Consider the following 24,131-nt stretch of genomic DNA (forward strand, 5'->3'; position numbering starts at 1 on the left):
CGTTAGGCTGCCTATGAAACACACACTGACTTAGATCCTGAAATGTAAACCAAGGCTAAACCTATAGATTATGAATTGGCTTTATCTTCCAAAAGCTGCCGCTGTATCTCTGATACCTAGGCTATAACAACCAATGCATAAGTATCTACAAGTACAAGTAATGCACTTAAGAACGTTAAAATAACAAGATCTTAATCACAGAAAAAAAAATTCTGTGTCTTCGGTGTGTCAGAACTTCAAAAGTAATTGTGAAATCTGACAAGACTACTGGTGATTCCCTTAAAGGCTCTTTACGACTTCTCTTAAAGGGGCTTTCTGTAGATTCATGTTGATTATGTCTGACAACTAGCCTTTCTGTTAATAATAATCATAAATAAAGTGGACAAGGTCACCTGACCTGAAATGAGCATATCCATACTGCCGTATCCATTATAGCACAGTGGATCTTTGACAGCAAATCAAACAGGGTCCAATGCTCATGACACCATGCGTTAAAATAATATCCACGCTTCAAGAGCTGCACAGCTTTGTATGTTTTTTTTCATAAAAATATTCCTGAACAGAGATGTTTCAGACTAGTACAAACCTACAGGAAGAGGATATTTATGTAAAAAGAAATGTGCCAAACCAGTCTGGTTCTTGTCCTATTATAAAAATATATGTATGTTCATCATAACATTGTTCGCCTTTACATCCCAGTTTTTCCTTCATCTTGATACTGCACTGAAGTCATAATCCTATTTTATGGCATCATAAATCAGTTGACATGTGAAAGAGTGTGCTACCACCAAACAGAATTATGGCTTCACTACTGCAGGGCCAAATACAAAGAGGACATGGGTTGTAAGAAAGCTACAGCTTTGTCAGTGGCCAAGTAAATGTTCAATGATGAGAAATGTGTCGACATTGAATTAATTTTTTAATTTTATTTTTAAAAATGTGTAAAAATTACTGGACCTATGTTCAACTCACTCAAAACAATATGAGAATTGGTGAACCAACTATATAAAGAATCAACCTCAAAATTAAGCTGTTAAAAATAGCACATATACCCTCTCCACACAGCCACCAGTCAAAAGCCTGAGTAAGCAAATGAGCTTTACAAAGTGCTCTGAGAGGTGTCAACATGCTCAGGCTCTGTTGGATTAACAGGGTAGACAGCTTCCAGAGATGAGGGCCCTCCACTGAAAACTGTGTGCCCCAAATATTCAAATCTTGGGGCCATTAGTGATAGTGACTCATCTGAGCAAATCTGTGACAATGGAGCTTGGGCAGAAAGGACCTAAACCACACAGGAAATTAAAAATCAAGATCAGTCATTTGGATGGCAGCCAAAAGCCCCGACAAACTCTATGTTTGGTGAAAAAGAGGTAAGAATCGGGTAAGTTTTCACTCTACTTCAGCACTGGATAACCCTGAGCAACAGCAGAGGCACCTGCGTGCACTCCGTCTGCAGACACAGGAAGACCACAAAACTTCTGCAGAAGTTGATAGCCTTGCTCAGGAAAGTTCCCTACAAGCCCTGTTTATGATTTTATTAGCCACTAATCTTCCATACGACCTAAGCAGTTGGACCCTGTAAAATAATGCTTTATGCATCCCAGAAGAAGTCCCAGATAAAATCTATAGAATTGATAACAAGGGCTGCACACCTGCTTCTGTCAGCAAAAAAAGCCTTCCTCCCACTTTGTCTTCTATACCTGGTAGCAGAGCGACTAGACATTCCTGAGCTCCACAAATGATCCTTCCCTCAGATCTCCATGTTCACAGTCAATGGCATCATTTTCAACCACCTTATAGCAATCATCTAAGAGGCAAAGCTGCTGCAGTTGAGGACCCAAGCAAAGACTAAATGTGAAGGTGTGCTCCAAGGACATCATAGCTCTCACCCTCCATCCCTGGCTATCAAGAAACAAAACTGCTACCAAATAAAAAGGGGGTAGTAGTGCCCTGACACTCTTCCACAGTCATCATCCAAACAGAAGGCTCTCCTCACCCACATCTCCCAGGACAGCTACTGGGAAGTTGCAATCCCTATTCACCCAGCCACTGAGATCATATTGATGAAAGGGGAAGTGAAATGAAAAAACTAAGGAAAGACCTCCTCCACAGAGAGTCACCCATCTGCCACCTAGCTCCCAGTACCATCCACGCAGACTCTTTACAACTGTCAAAGTGAGAGGTTGCTGGTACCTTCAGCCCTCTCACTACTAAGGCCAAACCTCAAAAATTGAAGCCAAAAAACAAAATGTCCCCAGCAAAATATCCCATATTACCCGGACAACCTCCCAGCAATACATAATTTATTGCGCCCTTTCCTCTTTGCAAGTCCTATAGTCTCTTTCTCCCCTTTGCTGGTCTCTAGCATTTGTACTGCAACTTATACAGCTCTTGGTCCTCCTCTCAGTGACACCGGGGCAACACCACCAACCTCTGAAACCCCATAGTTAAAACCAACCTCAGTTCTTGCCCTCACGACATACATCAGCTGTCCTCTCCCTGCTATTCACCATAATAAAAGCCTTCAATTTTTGACTGGTGTTTATTTATTTGACAGGTACTGGATAGGGTTTATAGAGAGGGTGGAGGGTTTGTTTCCCGGATTGATGAAGTGTTAGAAAGGAGCTTTTTCTGCCCGAGTTCTTGTCTGCATGATTGTTTCCATTCTGATGGGGCTACATTGTAATATATATTACATGTAAGAACCATGCATGGGCATCTTTTTGTGACTTTAAGTGCTAAAAAAAATCCCATCACTAAATATTTGAAAATAGTCCCCATTATAAAAGTTGCCCTGCTTTCAGGAGAAGGATGCAATAACAGAAACTTGAAACAAATAATCTATATTAAAGCTGTTGCAATGGAAATGCCTTCATAAAGGAAATGTGGAACTGAGCAGGGCTTGGTAAGTAAATAAATCTAAAAAGTTCACAGCTCAAGGGCTTGTCATTAGAATTACCCTGTTTCTAGTTCCAAACGACCACATTAAACACAACATGTGTTCTGCCATTGACCTAGATACCCCTCTGTGCAAGCCTTGCGCCCAAGAACTAGCTAGCCTGGTGGTCAATGTTACATTTGGACACATCTGCAAACATACCTGTGTTTGAGCGTTTCTTTTGATTTTTGAGACTTCGGCACCTCCCGCTGACAGAGCTGCTGTTCTCACTCATAGAGTCTTGCGCTGAAGAAGCACTCCCTGTTGCTTCGCTGTCTCTCATCATACTCTCATAACCACTGCTTCCCCCACTGTGGTAGAATAGGGCTGTTTTCCCCATGGCTGGCGGCAGCTCCCCGCTCAGGACGCTGCTGTTGTCACTTCCATGACCACTGCTATAGCGGTGAGGCTTCCGCGGAGGGGTGATTTTGCTGTAGGGTGAAGGCAGCATATGAACAGCTGGTTTCTCATCTCCATGAAGGCCACCTCGCTCATCTGTGTCCGAGTTTCCACGCATTTGTAAACCTCTGGCACTCGTGCTCCCTTGGAGCAGTTCAGAAATCCGTCCATTGACAGCTCTGAGGGGCAGTTTTGAAGCAAGACCAGAGCCTCTGTTTCTGCTAAGGGACTGAGTTGACCAGGACATGTTCTTCCCATTGGGAGGCAAACTTGAACTCTGCCCCACAGACTGAGGCAGAGACTTGGTAGAAAAGCTTAATGTTTTGGTGGTGGAAGCAGACAAACTTCGGGCCTTGGGACTTGCCAAAAGGAGTTTGCTAACTGCGGATATCTTAGATTGGCTGGCCTTTGGGGAGGCACCTGCAGACTGGGATATGCCTGAGTTTGTTGGTGAGGACACTGCACTGCGGCTGAGGCTCCTCCCAGCCCTAGGCATGGTGGTATCTTTTCCAGGGCTCATTTTGGAGCTTACTGAAGATAGGCTTTCTGCTCTTTCCAACGACAAACACTCATAGTGGCTCACAGTGGACCTGCCCAGGGAATTGGTCCTGCTGGCTAGCTGTTCAAGTTTGGCACTAAATAACTTGCTGCTGCTATTGTTACTGGTGTCAATGCTGGAGCCCTTCTGCTTCCCATTCAGCTCATCAGGAAAGCTGGCCAGAAAAGATACTGGTTGGTTGGATGGACTGCTAGTGCTGCTGCTACAAGCGCTGTGTTGAGGGCTGGCCCTGTTCTTCTGATCCAGGCTTGATTTTCTCACAGGAGGCAGTGGAGGAGTTCCTTTGGGGCGAGTGAGAACGCAGTGCTTTGGAGAAGCGATTCTTCTTTCTAGGGTAGCCTTACAAGACTGGGAAAGAGAAGGAGAACCCATTCCATTGTTCTCAGCAGCACAGTGATAGAGGACAGCATCAATTTCCTCCTGCTTGCTGACCTTCTGGAGCACCCTAGGGAGACTGCCATTCTTCAAAGCATCCAGGGAATGAACAGGGCTCTGGGTTGCAGAACTTGGAAGTGCCATCTCACACCCATCCACAATCCTCTTCAGAGGATCAGAGCCTGGGGAGCTAGAGGTCTCCCCACTGCTGCTACTAAACCTGTCAGCTGAGTTCTGTTTCTTGTTCTGCTCAGGGTTGGCTGGACCAACTGCAGTTTCCAGCCTTGGCCCATCGCTGGCCCCAGAACTGTCTTTTTTCACATCATCTTCCCTCTTTAGCCAAGGGTCTTCAAATTTGATTTCCTTCCTAACATTAGACTCTTTCTCCTCATGGGGTTGAGCAACTTTAGCAGCTGAAGTTACTGCAGATGCGGCTTCATCAGTCTCTTGTGCCTTAAAAGGACTAACAGCAATACATGGATAAACAGTAATGTTGGTCTTCATTGGGATGTAGCCTTCACAACCGCTTAGGCTTGCTGTGTTTGAGATTGTGACAGTAGTTTTCCCCAGGGCTGATATTTTGCAACCCTTGAGGGGTGGGACTTTACTGAAAGTTTCCTCCCCCATTTCTGACAGTATGAGCAAATTGTCAGTCACTGGATTTTGCTTGTCATTTACACAAATCATGCTAGTATTCTGTATGGCACCTGCAAACTCAGAAATAGGGGGCTCTGCCATAGCCTCACCATGCCCGTAGCATGCCTGGGCTATGAAACTGTGGCATGATTGTTCACCATCACTCCCTGTGCTCATTTCACTCAGCCACGAACTAATGGATGAGCGTCTGCTGCTGGCATCCCGGGCTTTGTCATCCAATCCTAATTTTGGAAGCGGCACGAATTGTGTTATGCTGACCTCAGAAACAGGAGCTGCATTGGAGTAACACTCAAGGTCTTCACTAATGCTACTGATAATACTAACTGGCCTAGACCCAGAGGCCAAAGCCTGCACAGAACAGTCACTGTTAAAGCTGATGATGCTGGTCGGGCGTCCATTCTCAAGGACCCCACTAATAGTTAGTTCTTCAACCAGGGTGAACACCAGCTCATCCTCTCCATTCAGCTCTAATGGTTGCTGCACAGTGACCATGGTGGTACTCAGAATCTCCTTCTTTGATTCTGGTGAAATATTATGTTCCTGCTCTTCATCGAGAATGGTCTCTCCAAAATCCCCACTGCTGGAGGACACTGACTTTTTCAAGATCTGAGGACTCATTCCCACTGGAGGGGTCCGGATCTCTGGCTGCAGCAAAGATTCACTAGACACCATTCCAGAGTCCTTGCTCAGGGGTGATGGTGCAGGGCTGGGCAATACCCCTTTCTGGGTGTAAACCTTGCATCTCTGGGAAGGAGAAGTTGGTGGCTTGTATTCTGATGTCTTAGAGAGGCTCGCAATGCCAAGCCGCGGTGAACCCATTGGCCTAGGTTTGCCTTCTACAAAGCCACAGGAATTGAGGCTTTCTCTGCTGCTCTGCAGGCTTGTGCTATGGGCTAACTGGGAAGAGCTAAGCTGATTACTCGAGCTGCCAGTTACGCTCCTAGGAGAAGGAGGAGTTGAAATGTTAGTGAGAGCTCCAGAAGGAACAGGGGAGTGATTTCTCTGAATTTTATTGGTTGTTGAATTTATATTTTCCCTGACTTCCTTCTCAGGTTGCTGACAGTCGGCGGTGGCATCTTCCTTATCCGATGCTGATAAATGACTGAGACCTGCCACTTGGCTTGGCACAGAACACTTAGACATCTGATCTGCGCTAAACTGAACAGGCAGCTCTTCAAATGGAAATTTGTTGCTCTCCTCACTGCCATCGATACAGTCCAACCTCTCCTGAAGCTCAGCAAAGGTGTTGCACTTCAGGCAGTCTCTCTCAGACGTGCTGGAGTCTGTCTCACTCACTTCCTCCAGTTTGCCCTCAGTTTTGGTCTTCTGCAGAGCAGGAACTATAGGGACAAAATCAGGGGGGCCTTCATTATCTGTCAGTTCCTTATCAGAGAGGGCTGTGCCATTGGGGCCAACATAAATCACTGTGTCACAGGACTGTTCGCTGCTGGAAGAATAATCAGGATCACTTGATAGGTGCAGAATAGGGAAGTCTGGGTCAACTACATTTCTAGAATGGAAGGGTCTCAACTGGGTTGGCCTCCGCATTCTTCCTTCTTCACAGGAGCTTTCACCTCCAGAAGAACTTGATGTGTACTGTGATTGGAGAGCAAACGAAATGTCAGAACCACAAACAGCTTCCATAAAACACACATACAGCGGAATCCCAACTGTAGCTGAATCCTAAAATGACTGAACAATGAATGGTGTTGCATAAATGCATGACATATAAAACACCAACGTGCTCGGTAAAGAATTGTTATTAACTTTGAGAGGAAGGGAGTTAAATCCAACAACAAGAAGAACTTATAGTTATATTGTACCCTTCATTTAATTATCTCAGAGTACTTAAAGTTTGGTAAATCTTATTAGCGCCATTTTGGAAACTGATGCACACAAAGATTAAGGGTCTTGCCCACAGTATTATCATGAACACACTGAAATAGATCCAACTCTAACCACTAGATCATGCTGCCTTCCAATGAATGCACTGAATGAATGCATTAAGACGCTTCACTGAATCCAGTCTTGACCAAAGGAACTAGATAGCTTTCTAAGGACTTAACTGATAAGACTTTGCTGTAAAAGGAGTTCAACCTCACTGTTCAAATAATGCACAAAAGACAAGGAAAATCCAATTTTGATCACAACACAGACTTGGGTATACAGTGTGTGGTGTGCAACTCTTTCTGTGGTTAGCTTGTTGTGACTTGGTATAGATGGAGTCCATTTGATGGTCTCTGCTCAGATTTATCATTAATCCATGTCATCATTTTAAATCATGATCACAAAACTCACCTGTTATAACAAGTTAACAGTCCAGATTATAAAAGGAGCTAGGATTCTGGAAGCATGAAAATGGATATACCTCACTCCCTATTAGTCCACTGCTTGGAAAAATCTACCAAATGTATGCTGAAATAACAGGACTATGTGTGCTTCTATGCAGAGATGGAGATTTTGCCTTGTATTATATTGCTCTTGCTGTCTTATGGGAAAAATAGGGAACCTTTTTCTTCATTAATTTTAATTTCCTTTCATTCTAAAAAAAGTAACATTCATTATTGTTTTATTTACACTTGTAACTTTAATTGAGAAAAGCACATTACCAGCTATATTTGCACTACTAAATGACAGACTTGGAGTTAGGCTTAGAAAGCTATTATAATAGATGTGCTTGAACTCTCCTCTGCATCTTAGGTTGAAGCTTTCTCTCCCTTACTCTCTGCTATAAACTCTAAACCACACAGCTAACATAAAATACATGCAACCCATCCACTCAGGAATTATGAATACTGATTTTGTTATACGTTTCAGGCCTCTCCATCTCACTAAGGGCTCTGTAGGATCCTTGTTTCCCACTACAAGGAGACAAGGAGTTACACATCACCTTACCTTAGTTTTCTTTTTCTTCATCCTCAGGACCCGGGATGCAACCTGGATGGTGGACAGCGTTTCAGCGTAATTCCCTGCCGCTGCCGAAATGTGAGCTATCATAGTGGTACGGCAGTTCATGTTCCCCAGGGACTCCCGGAGCAACATGGTGAGCTTGCTGTCTCTGCAAAATAAAATGAATTAAGGCTACATTAGTGAGCTGTGTTTCACTTTTGACTGTTGTGATTTGACTTCAGATCTCAGCAAGATTTTTTTTCCCTCTTTTTAATGGAACAGCAGTGAGTATTGTTCTCCAGGTTTGTGCTGTTTTACGTCCGCAGCTCAGCAAGCTGAAAAACCCTTAGGCTAAAATTAGAACTTTTTTTGATTCCTCCTCCCTATCTTCTTTGCTGTCTGATTCCCCCAGCACTATTACCACTGCTAAGACAGAGGGGAGAATGAAGGACCTATGCCCATAATACTTGTTCAAGACTAGTTCTCAGGAAGCACTGTAGTATACAGTATAAAAACAAACTGTTATGGCAAAGGATGACAGACAGACAGACAGAGCTCCAATTCTCTCACCCACAAGGGTAACAGATTCCAAAGCCAGAAAAGATCACTGTGATCATCTAGTCCAGTGTTTCCCAAATTTGGGATGCCGCTTGTGTAGGGAAAGCCCCTGGTGGGCCGGGCCAGTTTGTTTACCTGCCGTGTCCGCAGGTCCGGCCGATCGCGGCTCCCACTGGCCGCGGTTTGCTGTTCCAGGCCAATGGGAGCTGCTGGAAGCAGCAGCCAGTATGTCCCTCAGCCTGCGCCGTTTCCAGCAGCTCCTGTAGCCTGGAGCAGCAAACCGCGGCCAGTGGGAGCCGCGATCGGCCGGACCTGCGGACATGGCAGGTAAACAAACCAGCCCGGCCCGCCAGTGGCTTTCCCTACACAAGCAGCGTCCCAAGTTTGGGAAACACTGAACTAATCTGACCTCCTGTATAACACAAGCCATAGAACTTCCCAAAAATAATTTCTAGAGCATCTCCTTTAAAACCACATCCAATCTGATTTAAAAGTAACTCCAGGAATTACAGTAGGGTAAAACGGATGAAAACTAAAGAAAGATCAGGCTGCAAGAGTTTGAATCATTGTTCATTTATGTTAGATCTTTGCTTTGACAGAGGCTGGAATCAGGTTGTGCCATCTTCTGTTCTTGCCATTCACGCCCTCTCTCTGAATAGGCCAGGTTTTGAAATCCAGGCCTGTGATTATAATGAATACAGGAAATGGCATANGCCAATGGGAGCTGCTGGAAGCAGCAGCCAGTATGTCCCTCAGCCTGCGCCGTTTCCAGCAGCTCCTGTAGCCTGGAGCAGCAAACCGCGGCCAGTGGGAGCCGCGATCGGCCGGACCTGCGGACATGGCAGGTAAACAAACCAGCCCGGCCCGCCAGTGGCTTTCCCTACACAAGCAGCGTCCCAAGTTTGGGAAACACTGAACTAATCTGACCTCCTGTATAACACAAGCCATAGAACTTCCCAAAAATAATTTCTAGAGCATCTCCTTTAAAACCACATCCAATCTGATTTAAAAGTAACTCCAGGAATTACAGTAGGGTAAAACGGATGAAAACTAAAGAAAGATCAGGCTGCAAGAGTTTGAATCATTGTTCATTTATGTTAGATCTTTGCTTTGACAGAGGCTGGAATCAGGTTGTGCCATCTTCTGTTCTTGCCATTCACGCCCTCTCTCTGAATAGGCCAGGTTTTGAAATCCAGGCCTGTGATTATAATGAATACAGGAAATGGCATACACGACAACTACTTTAACAAGACAATGTTACAAACATAACCCCCTTAGTGTTACCAGTTTAATATTGTGGGAAGTGATGGGTTACCAGTATAAAAGGCGTGGGCTCAAATACGTTCTGTCTCAGTCAACAATTAATGTGACATTCCTTGAATAAAAAAGTCCCCACATGCTTAATGACAACAATTACATCTCCTCCTCCTCCTCAAACCGTTCGTCCTTCCATATACCCACTCTTCAGCCCAACACCGCTCAACATACTAGGCTTGACCCTCCCCAGGAGCTCGCTGAGGTTCCTCTGTGTGACTGCCCTATCTGTACCTCACAGCAGCAGCTGTGTTGGCAGACAGATGGTCCTTCAGGCTCTGCTGGGAGCAGGCAAGTCGCCCTGCTGCCTACGGCTGTGGGAAGCGGATCCCCTATGGAAGTGGGCTGGGTGATCAATTGGGAAATGGATCCCCTTTGGATCTTGAAGTGGGCAGGTCTCTCCCAATTGCTAGGAATCTCCCCCAGCTGGTGTGTGGGAGCCAGTTTCCTAAGACGGGGCTGGGGAATCAGCTGCGCCAGCGAGTCTCCCATGGCTAGTGCCTGGGGTAGAATGCAGGGCATCAGTAGCTTGACCCTGTCTCCTGTCTCTCTCTTCCTTGTGCACGGCTGAAGCAGCTGGGCAGGGTGTGGGGGGATGGCTTGTAGGGATCTTGCGGTGTGTCCTTCATTCGTGCTACAGAGGCAGTGTTGGGGAAAACAAGCTGTTATGGTCACAATATAGTGGGCACACACAAGGGGCTCAAAAACTGATGCCAAGCAGAGCCAGTCTCAGCATTTTTTTTGGAGGGCTGAGAAAGAATTCTTTGCTGCTTCCCTTACACATGTAACCACCCAGATATAACACGGCCACACCACGATGCACAAGGCTACCTAATGATTTTGGGGAGGGTTGGTGAGATGATTCTTTGAGATACAAACCAAACCTACACGATACAGAACTAGCTCTATGCCTTTCAAACTTAGCTTTCAGTTTGCATCAGTTTACATGTTTCTTGGCTATCCTCACAAGTAAAAGGGCCAGACACTTACAACACTTTTTAAAAAAAAAGAAAGTTTTGAGTCTCCTTCATGGGACTCCACAGCCATCTCTGTTAAGAAGAGGCTCACATGAAACCTTAAGACACACCCCAGCTCATCAGTGATTATACCCCGAGAGGCTGTACCAACACTAAGAGCAAGCAAACCATCTCCTTAGGACTCTCAGTCACTCTTGACTCAGGTTTTTAATGAATCCCAGTTTGCCTCCACAACTCTCAACTCCTGCCTTCAGAACAATCCAGGTGGCTTCATCAAGACCATAAAAGGACTTACTGTATCTTTCCTTTTGGAATGAACATGGCCCTGATGTGTGATGATAAACAAGCAAGGAAAAAAGCTTAGGTCACTCCAAGGAAATTCTTCTCTACCCCTGCCTATACAAGGATATCCTTTGAGTTACTCAAGGGATAGAAGGATTCCTGCCAAACACTCTTCTCATCTGTGAGGAAGCAAACTAGCTAGATGTTAAATTATATATATAAAGCTTAAGAGCTTTTTTTCATAAATTCTATTCATAAAGGTTTGTTTGTAAATTTCTATATTCAGTAAATGCCTTTTCTTGGTGCAGGATTGGCACTAGTTACTTATAATTAATTTACATGATGGCTGGAGAAACAGCCTACAACATGGATAGAGCAGCGCAATCTGACCTGACGCATCTCAACAACGCACACCAAAGTGGTAAAAAGCTAAAAAGATGCACTTTTCTAAAAATGTTAGGGGAGGAAAACTAAATCTAGAGAGGGGCCCACATGAAAACCCTGGATCTGAATGTGATACACTGGTTCAAACGGCTGAAAGCAGAGACTATAACAGCCAGCTATTTACTCACTACAAAAGGAGTTGTTTCTTTAGCTCTAGTGGTAGGAGCTTGTACTTTCCAAGTCTTTCCTTTGACTTCAGTGGGCTTTGGATCAGATCCTTGGTGCAGAAGGTCCTGGGTTCAATCTCTGTTGATGACCGGTGCTACCTGTACGTATGTGGCCACACATCTGTTAAACACCCCCAAAGGTTGGGGAATTTTGCATGCAGATCCAAACTTTGAGGGTTGAGCTGATAGCTGGACATTAAAAGCTTTTTAGGTCTCTTCTGGATTGTTTAAGCAGCCAAAAGTTTGGATGACTACCTGAATATCTTTGTTCTAGAAATAAGGGTAGAAAGCTGGGTCAGAGATACCAAAAGAACACTCTCTCTTGGTACGTCTGCTTCCTGACACACTCAAGACTATATGGTGGCTTTGAGATGTAAACAGATGTCCATAAGGATTAGACACAGACAATCTCACTCATTTCACTTTGACCCAAGTCAGCTTTGAACCCACAGATCCAGAGATAAAAGGCTGTTTTATCAGTTTAGTGCACCCCCTTCCCATCAAGGAATAATTAAGATGTCAAATTCTGTACATCAGTAACTGCCATGCCAAAGCAGAGTTACATGGAAATTATTAACATCGGCACAGAAATCAATAACAAGCCTTTCATTTGCTCATGCTTCCATCAAAGCAAAACATGCAATGACAAGGGGGAGAGCAACGTAATACATTCTAACCATTTAGGTCTCCTGAGAATACATAATCCACAGAGTCATCATCAGCAAACTGTGCTATGGCTCGCCTAGAGATTTATATGTTATGAATATAGGGTAACCTGCATCACCTGCGATACACCAAAATAAATGCTTGCAGCAGGAAGAGTGAAGGTGTAGAGCAAATTCCTGTGATATAATTCAGCTGGTTCCTTGACATAAATCAAATAGAAACCAAAAGGGGAATTTCATTAAGATTATTCTGAAATAACAGCTGCAAAAACCCAGCCATTGCCTGATTTCTAACTATAAAGCTCACCCATTCAGTGTTAACTGGCTTTATCTTGGCTATCAGCTCCACTTTGCTCTGAGATACGATACACAACCTCCTGCTGCCTGCAAAAAGGATCCCAACAAGAGAATGAAAATGTTTGCTAATCATATTTTTTGCAAATATTTTGCATACTTTCATGAGACACATTCCCCCATTCACGGTTTGCTAATCTCCTACAATAGGACATGATCAGATTTGAAGAAAAGAAAAAGATGAAGGGGAAGATGCCATCACATAGGTGTTGCTTAGTAGCAGATTATATGTATTTTTACTCTCCTTTTCTTCAAGCCGTAAAATTACTGGTAAAATATTTTTATATGGGTCTCAGTATATTCTAAAATACGCCTGATGCTTTGTTCTTCTGAATGCTGACATGGCGTTTATGTCAGAATAAAGAAAGACATTGAATCATTTCATTAGGGCAGATGAGCTGATATTTGCAACAGCTAAATCCCTTTGCTTGTGGGGCAGTGGATTTTACAAAAAGGAGGTCTGGACTAAGTGTCTTTTATGAAGATGAGACTGTTACAGATTCTCATGTTGTCCCGACTATGTAAACTAAAGTAACGTGTGGGAAATATTAAATGAAGCAACCTCAAGGGCTGCTGCTCCTCAGGAAACGTTGTTGCTTTTATTGAGCAGAGGCTGATTTGAACAATGTTCACAGCTCTTCTCATTAAACGGGGGTGCAGTTCAGCCTTCCTTGGAAGATTTCAAGGCATGCAGAGGGTTCCTTTTTATTATCTTCCCAGAGGAACAAAATGGCATGGATGATGGACATGATTCCCCCCCAATCCATTTTTTTTTACCACTGTCTTAATTTTTAAAGTTTATTTCTGTCATATCCATTAACTTGTTTATGTTTTAGGAAATTTACCATAAACCAATTTGCAGCACACACTGCATCACAATGCATGCTCTATTGGAGAGAACAAAGAACGGGAAACAGACCTCCCCCTTTCAGACCTCAGAGCAGTAATATCATCACAAATATGATTGATACATCCTGCACAGTTAAACACAAAAACAAATCACTGCCACTATGGAGAAAGCCAGGGAAAGGAGCAACAGGGGCAAGAAAACACTGTGAAGTTCCCGTCTTGGAATTTCCGGTAAACCATTCCTTCGGGGGTTGGGATCTGGGGGAACCACAGTGAGACGAGGAGAGACCTTAACACCCTGTGCATCTTCAGGATCTATATAGAAGCACCCCCGAGATTTGGGGAGTTAAGAGCTGTTCATATAGCTGGCTCCTATCTCCATACTGCTCCAATATTCCACTTCATTTCCCCTTGAGCAGCATAGTTCTTCTTGCAGGAGCCATGCTGCCCATGTTCTAGATCCCGTGTGGCTGCCAGTAGCAGCTGCTGTGGAAACCCAGAGGGAGTCAATACAGCTCTAAACTGTATGAACTCCATTGCAGATTGCCACTCAGAAATGTGGGAGTACAGCACGGGCCAGGGCCGGCTCTAGGATTTTTGCCGCCCCAAGCAAAAACAATTTTGGCCGCCCGCCCCCCCGGTTTTTTTCTTACCCCACCCCCAGCCCCGCCTCAACTCCGCCCCTTCCCCAAATCCCCAGCCCTGCCTCCTCCCCCCAGGCTCTCAAGCCTAGGAGGGAGGGAGGGAGGGGGAGAAGTGGCGCGCACGCTGCAGCCACTCAGAGTCTCCCCCTCCCTCCCAGGCTCTCAAGCCTGGGAGGGAGGGGGAGCACCGGCACACAAATCAGCTGTTTCGCGTGCTGCGGCCGCTCGGGATCTCGCCCTCCCTCCCAGGTTTGAGAGCCTGGGAGGGAGGGCGAGCTGCGGCGTGCGAATCAGCTGTTTTGCGTGCTGTGGCGTGTGAGCGGCAGCAGCAGCGGAGGTGAGCTAGGGCGGCTGGGGCACATTTTTAGGGGTGGCATTCTGGTGCCGGCCATGCCACCCCTAAAAATGTGCCGCCCCAAGCACCAGCTTGTTTTGCTGGTGCCTAGAGCCGGCCCTGGCAGGGGCCATGCTGCAGAGAGCAAACCATTCCCTTTTCATCCCTTTTCAAACACACAATGCACAATACCAATGGAAATTGGAATAGGCCTAAAGTGCTGTTCTATTATTTGCTCAACAGGGAACAAGGATATAGGCTACAGCTGACTGGAACCCAGAATTCCCATTCTGTAGGATTTTTTTTTTGTTTTAAGTTCAAAATTTCCTCCACATTGGAAAAAAAACTCACAATTTCAAAATTTTCTGCCGAATGGGAGGAGTCCAACAACACTTTTGTTTCAAAAGATGGTAACAACATTCCATTTTGACCTTTGCAAAAAAGGAACTGAGGCGGCTCCCAGAGCTGCCAGGAGGGCTCTCCCCTGCGGTCGCTGCTCCCTGAGGGCTCTGCCAGCCCCAGAGCCGGGTCCCCCTGCCTGGGCGGCTCTTACCAGCTGTGCGAGCAGTCAAAGGGAGCTGGGAGCTGAGGAGCAGCCGCAACCCCGGGCACCAGCAACAGCAGTCGGAGATGGGGGAATGCTGTGGCTGCCCACTCCATAGCACCAGCCTCCCTGCACTGCCCGTCTCCAGCTCCCGGCTTCCAACCTGGCCGGGGGGGTGGAAGCTGGCGGAAGGAAGGAGGTGGGGGGGATGGAGCTGCTTCCAAGACTGCCCCACTCTGGGTAAGGCACTGCAGTTTGGGGGAGGGGATGGTCTCTGTGCCCCCCTAACTCTGCCAATGGGCACGCGGCTTCAGCCCTGTGGGGGGTGCCAGGGTTCACGGGTGCGGGCTTCGCCATGCAGCTCCTGGCTTTAGCCCTGCAGGGAGCGCCAGGACTCATGGGTCCGGGCTTCAGCCCCACAGAGTCTGCTAAAGGGCCCGAAACATGTCAGCAGCTACTGCCTTATGAGCAGGGCCGGCTCTAGGCACCAGCAAAACAAGCTGGTGCTTGGGGTGGCACATTTTTAGGGGCGGCATGGCCGGCGCCAGAATGCCACCCCTAAAAATGTGCCCCGGCCGCCCTAGCTCACCTCCGCTGCTACTGCCACGGCGCGCGAAACAGCTGATTCGCGCGGCACTGCTCCCCCTCCCTCACAGGCTCTCAAGCCTGGGAGGGAGGGAAGGGGGGGAGCAGCGGCGTGCGAATCAGCTGTTTCGCGCGCCGCCGCGGCTCGGGGTCTCCCCCTCCCTCCCAGGCTCTCAAACCTGGGAGGGAGGGGGAGATCCCGCGCGGCCGTTTCGCGCACCGCTGCTCCTCCTCCCTCCCAGACTTGAGAGCCTGGGAGGGAGGGGGAGAAGTGGCGCCTGCGCCGCAGCCACTCGGAGTCTCCCCCTCCCTCCCAGGCTCTCAAACCTGGGAGGGGGGGGAGACCCCGAGTGGCCGTGGCACGGGCGCCGCTTCTCCCCCTCCCTCCCTCCTAGGCTTGAGAGCCTGGGGGGGGGCAGGGCTAGGGATTTGGGGAAGGGGCGGAGTTGAGGCGGGGCCGGGGGTGGGGTAATTAAAGAATAGGGGGGGAGGGGCGGCCAAAATTGTTTTTGCTTTGGGCGGCAAAAATCCTAGAGCTGGCCCTGCTTATGAGTGTCCACATCTTTCGAGCATCCTCCAGCACTGAGGCTGTTCAAATATTTGATAGTAGGCACCTGCTCCATGACCCGCCTGGACAGGTTAATACAGAGCTGATTGTAGTCTGAAGTGGAGGCTTCAGGGACATAGTTTTTTCCAGGTTCATAACCAGACCAATGTGACCTTCTTGCCTGACCAGATCAGCCATTAGATTCACCAAACTGAGCCAATAGACAATATCATTGGTGTAGTCAAGATCTCAAAGCAGAATGCTGTTCAGCTCAATGCCACCGACAGCTGCCTCCTCAAATTTATCCATTGATCAATCAGTGCCAACACTGAACAACGATGGTGACAGAATGCAGCCCTGTGGAACTCCCATGGGGATAGGAAACCATGCCCTGTATTGCTTTTGAGTCAATGGCAAACTTTCCGTTCCATTATAGAGCTCGTCCATTAATTACGCTATCTTCCCAGGGACGCCAAGTCACTGCCTCAGATCCCACAACATTATGTTCACATTGTGAGGGTGTTTGTACCAACACTGACCATCTGCAGCAATTGTCCTTGTAGATGAGATGGCCAAGAATGTCTCTGCTGCTGAGTTGAAAATGGCCAGTGAAACCCTGAAAAGGAGCCATTCTGGTATCTTAAAGTGTCAAAACATGTTCACTAATTTTCGGTGCCCAATTTGAGATACTAGGCCCTGATTTTTCAGAGTACATAGCATTATTAGTACTGTACAAGTTAAAAGCTCAGCTCCCATTGGTTTCAGTTGCAGCTGTGAGTGCTCAGCACTTCTTCAAATCAGACCCCAGGGTTGTAAGTTTGGTACCCAGAAAATGAGGAACACACTACTGGTGAGAGCACCTGTGAAAAGTTTGGGTTAAGTGACTTGTCCAGCATCACACACAGGAACTCTGTGGCAGAGGCAGGGATAGAATTAAATTCTCCCAAGGGGTGGGGATTCAACTGCCTTCACCATAACGCCATCCTTTCTTTTCCTGCAATCCCCTGCCTCGTTCACTATACATCTTCCAAATTATGCAACAAATGAAGCAAAGGTCCTACAGACAACAGCCTCCTTCACCACACAACCCTACCTCAGCCCCAGAGCAGATCCATCCAATGCACTGCATGAGGCAGGGGTCTTTTGGAAAAAATAGTATGTTATTGTGATGGGGTGTACTTGGCCTTTGCCAGGAGGCCACATAGCCCTAGCTACACTCCACCCCAGAATAGGAGTAGCAAAGGTGGGTTCTGCAAGCCTGCCTAAAGAGGTCTCATGGAAGCAGCCAATCAGAGGCGAGCAGGCTCAGACAAAAGGAGCCGCAGGGCAGTTCCTGGCTGGAACCGGAGGCTCAAGAAAGGATGCTCCTCTCTGGCTACAGGAGCATGAGGGACAACCAGCATTTGGTTCTAGTTGCATTTGCTTCTGCTTGGGAGAGAGGGGACCTGAGAACTGTAACCCTGAGGGAAGGGTTGAAGATGAAACGTGCCAGGTGGGAAGAGGCCCAGTGAAATAGTGGCAAGCAATTAAATGAAGCTACCAGCGAAGTGGTGTAAAGCCCGAGCAAAGGGCTGATTATAAAGGGCCCAGAGCTGGGTCTGAAGACCTTGATGAGGGCAGATAGACAGTTTTGTTGGACTTTTGTTACCCAGTAAGGGGCTCATTTTGATTGTGTGACATGGCCAGAGGGCCTTGGCACTGAAGGCCCACCAAACAGGGTCGCTAACCTACAGGGGAAAGGACTGCAGTACCACACACAGCAGCAGGAGACACCTAAGAGGTGAATCCCCACCCCAGCCCATTACAGTAATCGTGTAATTAAAGATGTTCTCACAAAGCATGTGCACAAAGGGAGCCAAATGAAGGTTGTTCAGGGAACCTTAATTCTGTCACTTCCTAACTTGTGTGCTTCACTTTACAACCCTAACATTCATTTTATGTATTTTTGGGTATGCATTTTTTATGGTTTGAAAAGAGCCAACTGAAAATTCCATCATGTTGCATCACAGATACACTCCTTTGGGTCATCAGCGGAGTTAGAACTTTTATATGCACAAAAAAACCTCGGCCACTTGAGCTAATGGAGTAACTGACAGCAAAAGTAGGTTTTCATCCTCTGTGTGGACCAGCACTAGAGGGGGATGAGACTCACTCATTGCCAGTGAGTTTAACAGATATTTGCTGACAGCAGCGGAGCGGAGAGACTCAGGAATCTCGGGTTCCATTCCAGGCTCCGGAGTGGAGTGTTCTCTGGTCAGCACAGACCCTTTGGACAATGTTCTCCCCACAAAGCCTGACCCTTCCGCCCTTGTTCCCTCCAACATGTCTGTGTTCTGGTCTTGTCTCTTCCCTCCCCCCACTCCTCTGGCTCCTCGTCCTATTCACAGTTTCCTCTCCTAGCCAGTCAGTCTCCCGCTTTGGGGTTCCCCATCCGAGTCCTAATCTTTTCCCCCATCCCGGCTTCCAATCTCAATCTCCCTCTCTGTGCGCCTCATCCCAGACTCCATTCCAAGCTCCCTGTTCCAGTCTCCTTACCTGGCCAGTCCCAGTTTCCCCTGCACTGGCTTGCAGTCCCAGTCTCCTAACCCAACCACTCACTTCCCCCACCTAGCTCCTCATCCTACCTCAGTCTCCCTCTCCGCCCCAGGTTCCCAGTCTCCCTGCCCAGGCAGTTACAATCTCTCACCTAGTTCCAGTCCCAGTTTCCTTCACCAGGACTCTTGTTCTAACCTACTCCCTCCACCCACACCCACGTCCAGCTCTTGTCCCCTCTACATCTCAATCAGGCAGCTTCCTCTTCCCTGTGGCCTGGGCCCAGCAGGGCAGAATTGAGAGCACAGAAGAGTTTCCCTGCTCTAAGTTTCAAGTGTCCAGTGCCACAGTGGCCCACAGCTTTCCAATGGCTTCAACGGGCCTTGGATCTAGCCCTTTGCCGATTTTTTTTTGTAGTGTACTTCCAGTAGGTAATAATTTTATAAACATCCCAGCTGCTGCTACCATGAGGGAAACAGGCTCTCTCATCTCCATGAATCCTTCCCCCGCACAAAGCTTGGCATGACTGGGCTTCTGCACAGAGACTGCCAAAGATAAACTAGAAGGGTGATGGCAGGTCAGGCATGAGACATACTGGCACACCTGAGAGGGCATAGCTTGTATAATGTCTGTACTTGTCTTGCTCATGATGTAAGTACTTCACTTTTATAAGAACCAATCTTAGCCAAAGTATTCAAAATTTGATACAAAGAAGAAAGGGAAGCGAGGATTGCTTTTGTTAAGGGAAGTAATGTTGAATCCATCAGCAGAATGTGAAGTAGTCAGGGCTGGGTATTACATACAACATGCTTTGGAAATTCATAGAAATTTTCATGACCATATTTCATTCACTTGGTGGAGAAAGGAAACTCCTGTCCTCCAGATGTAACAGAAATATTATAAGAAAGAGATCCAGTTTTTTCCTGGGGGACTAATTAGCCAGTCCTATTACGTGCTTGTCCCTACGTTTTAACCTTATTAAAACAAACATTTTCTTTCTCCTTTTCCCACACATACCACCCCACTTCTTTGAGAACTCTGACCAGTGACAAGAACGTTAGCATCAGTGGTAGAAAAAGTAAGGCGCCACAGAGAACATTACATGTTATTTAAGCAACATGACATGTCCGAGCGTGTGGAACTACTCTATTCATCGCACACCTTGGTGTCTTGCTAGGCACTAGGCCAAATGGAGAATGTTGCCAACCATCTAGGTGTGTTATTGTTACATAATAAGCGAATATATACCCTCAAGTAGTTTGTAATGTAATTATTTATATAGGGTTTATAACATTCAAAAAGTTAGTAAATATCAAAACTATGTTTGCACATGAAATTTAACTCTGCTCCCTTGTGCATATGCATGGCTTTATTAGTAATAGTAAACATTTATATTATGGTAGTGCCAAAAGGCCCCAGTTGGTTTTGGGTCATTATGAAGGGTCAGAGAGAACCCCTGTCCTGCAAGGTGTGCTGTCCAAAAAACATAAAACAGGTGAAGGTATAGGATCGGCATGTAACTTTCAAGCCAACAAATATGGTACAGCTTTGTTAGATCCATGTTTCGTTTTCTGTTCATTTTTATTAATTTGGGGTAGAGGCACAGTGGGGAGTGGTGGGAATGGGCAAGTTAGCAAAAAAATAGGAAAGGTAAGGCAGGGGAAGAGGGAAAAAGCTTTTTTTTTTTTTAGCCACGATCAGTGTGCAGGGCTTTTTAGGCATCTAAGGCAAGATAAGGAGGGATTTGAAGTAAGATAAGGTAGTAGCTTTATTGTTTATATCAGGGAATTCTTCCCGTGATTAATGGCAATATAGGAGAAAGTGGGGACGAGTTTCAGTAAGAAACTGATTGGTGGGCCTTTGAGGAGGAACTCTGGCAAAGTGAAAGTAGCCATTTACATCACGATAAGTTACTCTTTATCAGCGAGGTAGAGTGGGGCTAAGTTGTGAAGATAAGACGCTTGTGTTTGATGCTCAGGAGAATGGCGATCCAGTGGAGACTCAAGGGTGGGGGTGCTGAAGAGGACAGAGTGACTAGCTAGGAAAATAATCTGAGAAGCATTTGGAATGGATTGGAGAGAAACAGGATTGCAGTAGTCATGGCAGAAATGGGGAGGCTGCAGTAAATCAAATCATAAAATGACAAGGGCTTGAATGAGAATTACACTGTTATGATCGTCTTTTACATTTCCTGGCTTTTTAAGAGTTTAACTGTGCAATTTTAATATTGTAACATTTTGTGTGAGTGTGAGTGTGTGTGTGTGTGTACGTAAAATGATCATTTCTTTTTCCCCATTAAAGACAAAAATAGTAAATGTCACAAGGACAGAGCCCCAAAAGTTCAAAGAAAAGCTTCTTTTTCCCCATTAAACTTAACTAACCTCTGATCACAGAAGTGCTTATTCAAGAGCTATAACTTTTGTATAATGGTCTGACTCTTCCCAAGCTGAAGAGACTTCAAAAGACTATGGAAAGAGCCAGAAGGGCTGAACCATAAACTGACAGTAACACACACGCTATTCCGGGCTTTAGGATCTTCTGGGTTTCTGTTGTATAATCAAATTAATTTAAACCTACAGTAACTCCTTACTTAACGTCCTCCCGCTTAACTTTTGTTTCAAAGTTATATCTCTGATCAATTAGGGAACATGCTCATTTAAAGTTGTGCAATGCTCCCTTATAACGTCATTTGGCTGCCTGCTCTGTCCACTGCTTGTAAGATTCTGTGGAAGAGCTGCGACTTTACAAGGGAGCATTGCACAAGTTCCTCTTCTCTGCCACCTCCCTCTCCCTCCCAGTGCTTCCCCCACCACCAAACAGCTGTTTGACAGCACTTAGGACTTTCTGGGAGGGAGGGGGAAGAGCAGGGAAGCGCTGCGTCTCCGCTCCTCCCCCTCCCTCCCAGAAAGTCCTAAGCGGGAAGCGCTGGGAGGGAGGCATGGGCGGCGAGTCCTATGGGCCCGTGGTGCCTGGGCACCAGGAACATTCCTGGCCTGAGCCCAGCTCCAGCAATGTTTGGGGCCAGGTCTCTCCCTCGCCCCCCCCCCACACGTTCCCCAGGCCATTTAAAATAGCCCATGGCCCCCACTCACCACTGGCAGTGGAGCTGAGTGGCTTCCTCCCTGCTCGCTCAACGTGGCTGCCGGCCCCTCCCTGCAGCCCCTGGCCAGAGTGGGTCTGTGTCCCACCCCAAGTGCCCCTGCAGCCAATGGGAAGTTGCAGGGGCAGTGCCTGGGGGTAGCAGCACTTGGAGACTCCTGGCCTGCCCTGCCTAGGAAAACATGGTCCCTCCCCTAAAGGGCTTACAATCTAAGTATAAGACAAGAGATAACTGATGGATAAAGACAGGGCCAGATTAATGCGGGGGCTTTAGGGGCTGCAGGCCAGGGCCCTGAGCTAAGGGGGGCCCTGGCGCAGCAGGGCTCAGGCAGGCTGCCTGCCTGCCTGCTGTGGCCCCATGCCGCTCCCGGAAGCGGCTGGCTGCTGGCACATCTCTGTGGCCCCTGGGGGGGGAAGAGGCAGCTCCGTGCACCATCCCGGCAGTGTTCCTGGCCAATGGGAGCTGTGGGGGTGGCACTTGCAGGTGTGGGCAGCTCATGGAGATACGCTGTCCCCCTCCCCCAGGTAGGGTGACCAGACAGCAAATGTGAAAAATCGGGACAGGGGTGGGGGGTAATAGGAACCTATATAAGAAAAAGACCCAAAAATCGTGACTGTCCCTATAAAATCGGGACATCTGGTCACCCTCCCCCCAGGGGCGTGCAGAGATGTGCCAGCAGCCAGCTGCTTCCGGGAGTGGCGTGGGCCCACAGCATGAAGTCAGGCAGCCTGCCTGAGCCCTGCTGCGCCACCAGCTGGGAGCCACCTGTGGTAAGCACCTCCTGTTCAGAGCCTGCACCTCACACCCCCTCCTGAACCCCAACACCCTGCCCCAGGTCAGAATCCCCTCCTGCACCAAACTCCCTCCCAGAGCCTGCACCCCTCACCCTCTCCTGCACCCCAACACTCTGCCCCAGCTTGGGGGCCTCCTCCTGCACCAAACTCCCTCCCAGAAAGAAACTAACAGGTATAACAGCTGTTCTAACGTAAGAAGTCGGCTATTTTGAATTAACTTAACTATATTCTATATGTTTTAAGACTGAAATGTAACCACGGTATGGCTTTATGTTAATTAAAAGGGAAGTTTAGTATAGCATTAATAGCCTTAATGCCATAATTGTGATCATTTTGTTTTAAATTAGGAAAAAGACTTGTATACAGGGGCCCCACAAAAATCTAATAGTCCCTGGCCCACAGGAGAGTTAATCCGGCCCTGGATAAAGATGGGGCAGTACACGGAAAACCGTGAGACAATATTGGTCAGCACGATAGCCAGTGAGGAGCAGCATGGAAAAAAGCACCAAGGTGTTTGTTTGTAAATTTAACAAGTGGGTGATCATGACCAACTGGAGGCAAGAGTCGACATCTCGATAGTGAATGATAGGTAAGGTGGAGATAGGTCATGAAGGGCCTTAAAAGTGAAGACAAGTAGCTTGTGTTTGATGCGACAGAGAAGAGGGCTGACCAGGTCAAAGCTGTGGGCTAGGAAAACATTCTTTGCAGCAGCATTCTGAATGGATATGAGCAGGGCAAGAGTGTATTTATCAAGGTCAGAGAGAAGGATTTTGCAGCAATCGAGGTGCGAGATGATGAGAGCCTGGACAAGAAATTTAGCTGTGTGGCTGGATCAGAAAAGCTGCACCTTAAATATGCTATTGAGAAAGAACCAGTGAGATTTAGACATAGCTTGGACGTGAGGACACACAGTGGTCTGAGTCAAAAATGATACCCAAGTTACAGGTCTGCATGACAGGTAGGATGGTGGTCTTTTCCACAGTGAAAGGAGTTAGCACATAGGGCTTGGGGTTGGATTAAAAGTTCTGTTTTAGCCAGGTAGAGTGTGAAATGATAGCTAGACATCCATAAGGAGCAGTCACAGAGACAGGCTGAGAACTTAGTTTGGACAGGAGACAGGTCTAGAATACAGAGGTAGATCTGAGAGTTCTCTGAGATGGTATTTGAATTTGCATTTACAGATGAGACTACTTGGAGATAAGGTGTAGAGGGAGAAGAGAAGGGGACCACAGGCAGAATCTTAATAATTATAATTAATGGAGATGTCCTATCTCCTAGAACTGGAAGGGACCTTGAAAGGTCATCAAGTCCAGCCCCCTGCCTTCACTAGCAGGACCAAGTACTGATTTTGCCCCAGATCCCTAAGTGGCCCCCCTCAAGGATTGAACTCACAATCCTGGGTTTAGCAGGCCAATGCTCAAACCATTGAGCTATCCCTCCCCCCTATAATTATAATTATAAGGTGTAGAGGGAGAAGACAAGGGGACCATAGGCAGAATCTTGTGGAATCCCCACAGAAGCTGGAGGGCAGATGAAGAGGATTCACCACAGGACGGGCTGAAGAAGTGATTAGGAAGAGAACCAGGAAAGGGCAGAGTCATGGAAGCCAAGGGAGTACAAGATC

At 47.0% G+C, this 24,131-nt stretch overlaps 1 protein-coding gene across 1 annotated transcript in view; it reads right to left on the reverse strand.

The window, feature by feature from the left end:
- The window catches only part of KIF26B (kinesin family member 26B), a 411,172-nt gene that overhangs the window by 17,349 nt on the left and 369,692 nt on the right, over positions 1 to 24,131 (reverse strand). The window contains exons 11-12 of the mRNA XM_034764988.1: positions 7,824 to 7,986; positions 3,101 to 6,524 (exon numbers count right to left, since the gene is read on the reverse strand). Coding sequence (XP_034620879.1) covers positions 3,101 to 6,524; positions 7,824 to 7,986 — 3,587 coding nt within the window. The remainder of the gene's footprint in view (positions 1 to 3,100; positions 6,525 to 7,823; positions 7,987 to 24,131) is intronic.

Source organism: Trachemys scripta, chromosome 3 (genome assembly GCF_013100865.1).
Source record: "Trachemys scripta elegans isolate TJP31775 chromosome 3, CAS_Tse_1.0, whole genome shotgun sequence".
In the NCBI taxonomy this organism is placed as follows: domain Eukaryota; kingdom Metazoa; phylum Chordata; order Testudines; family Emydidae; genus Trachemys; species Trachemys scripta.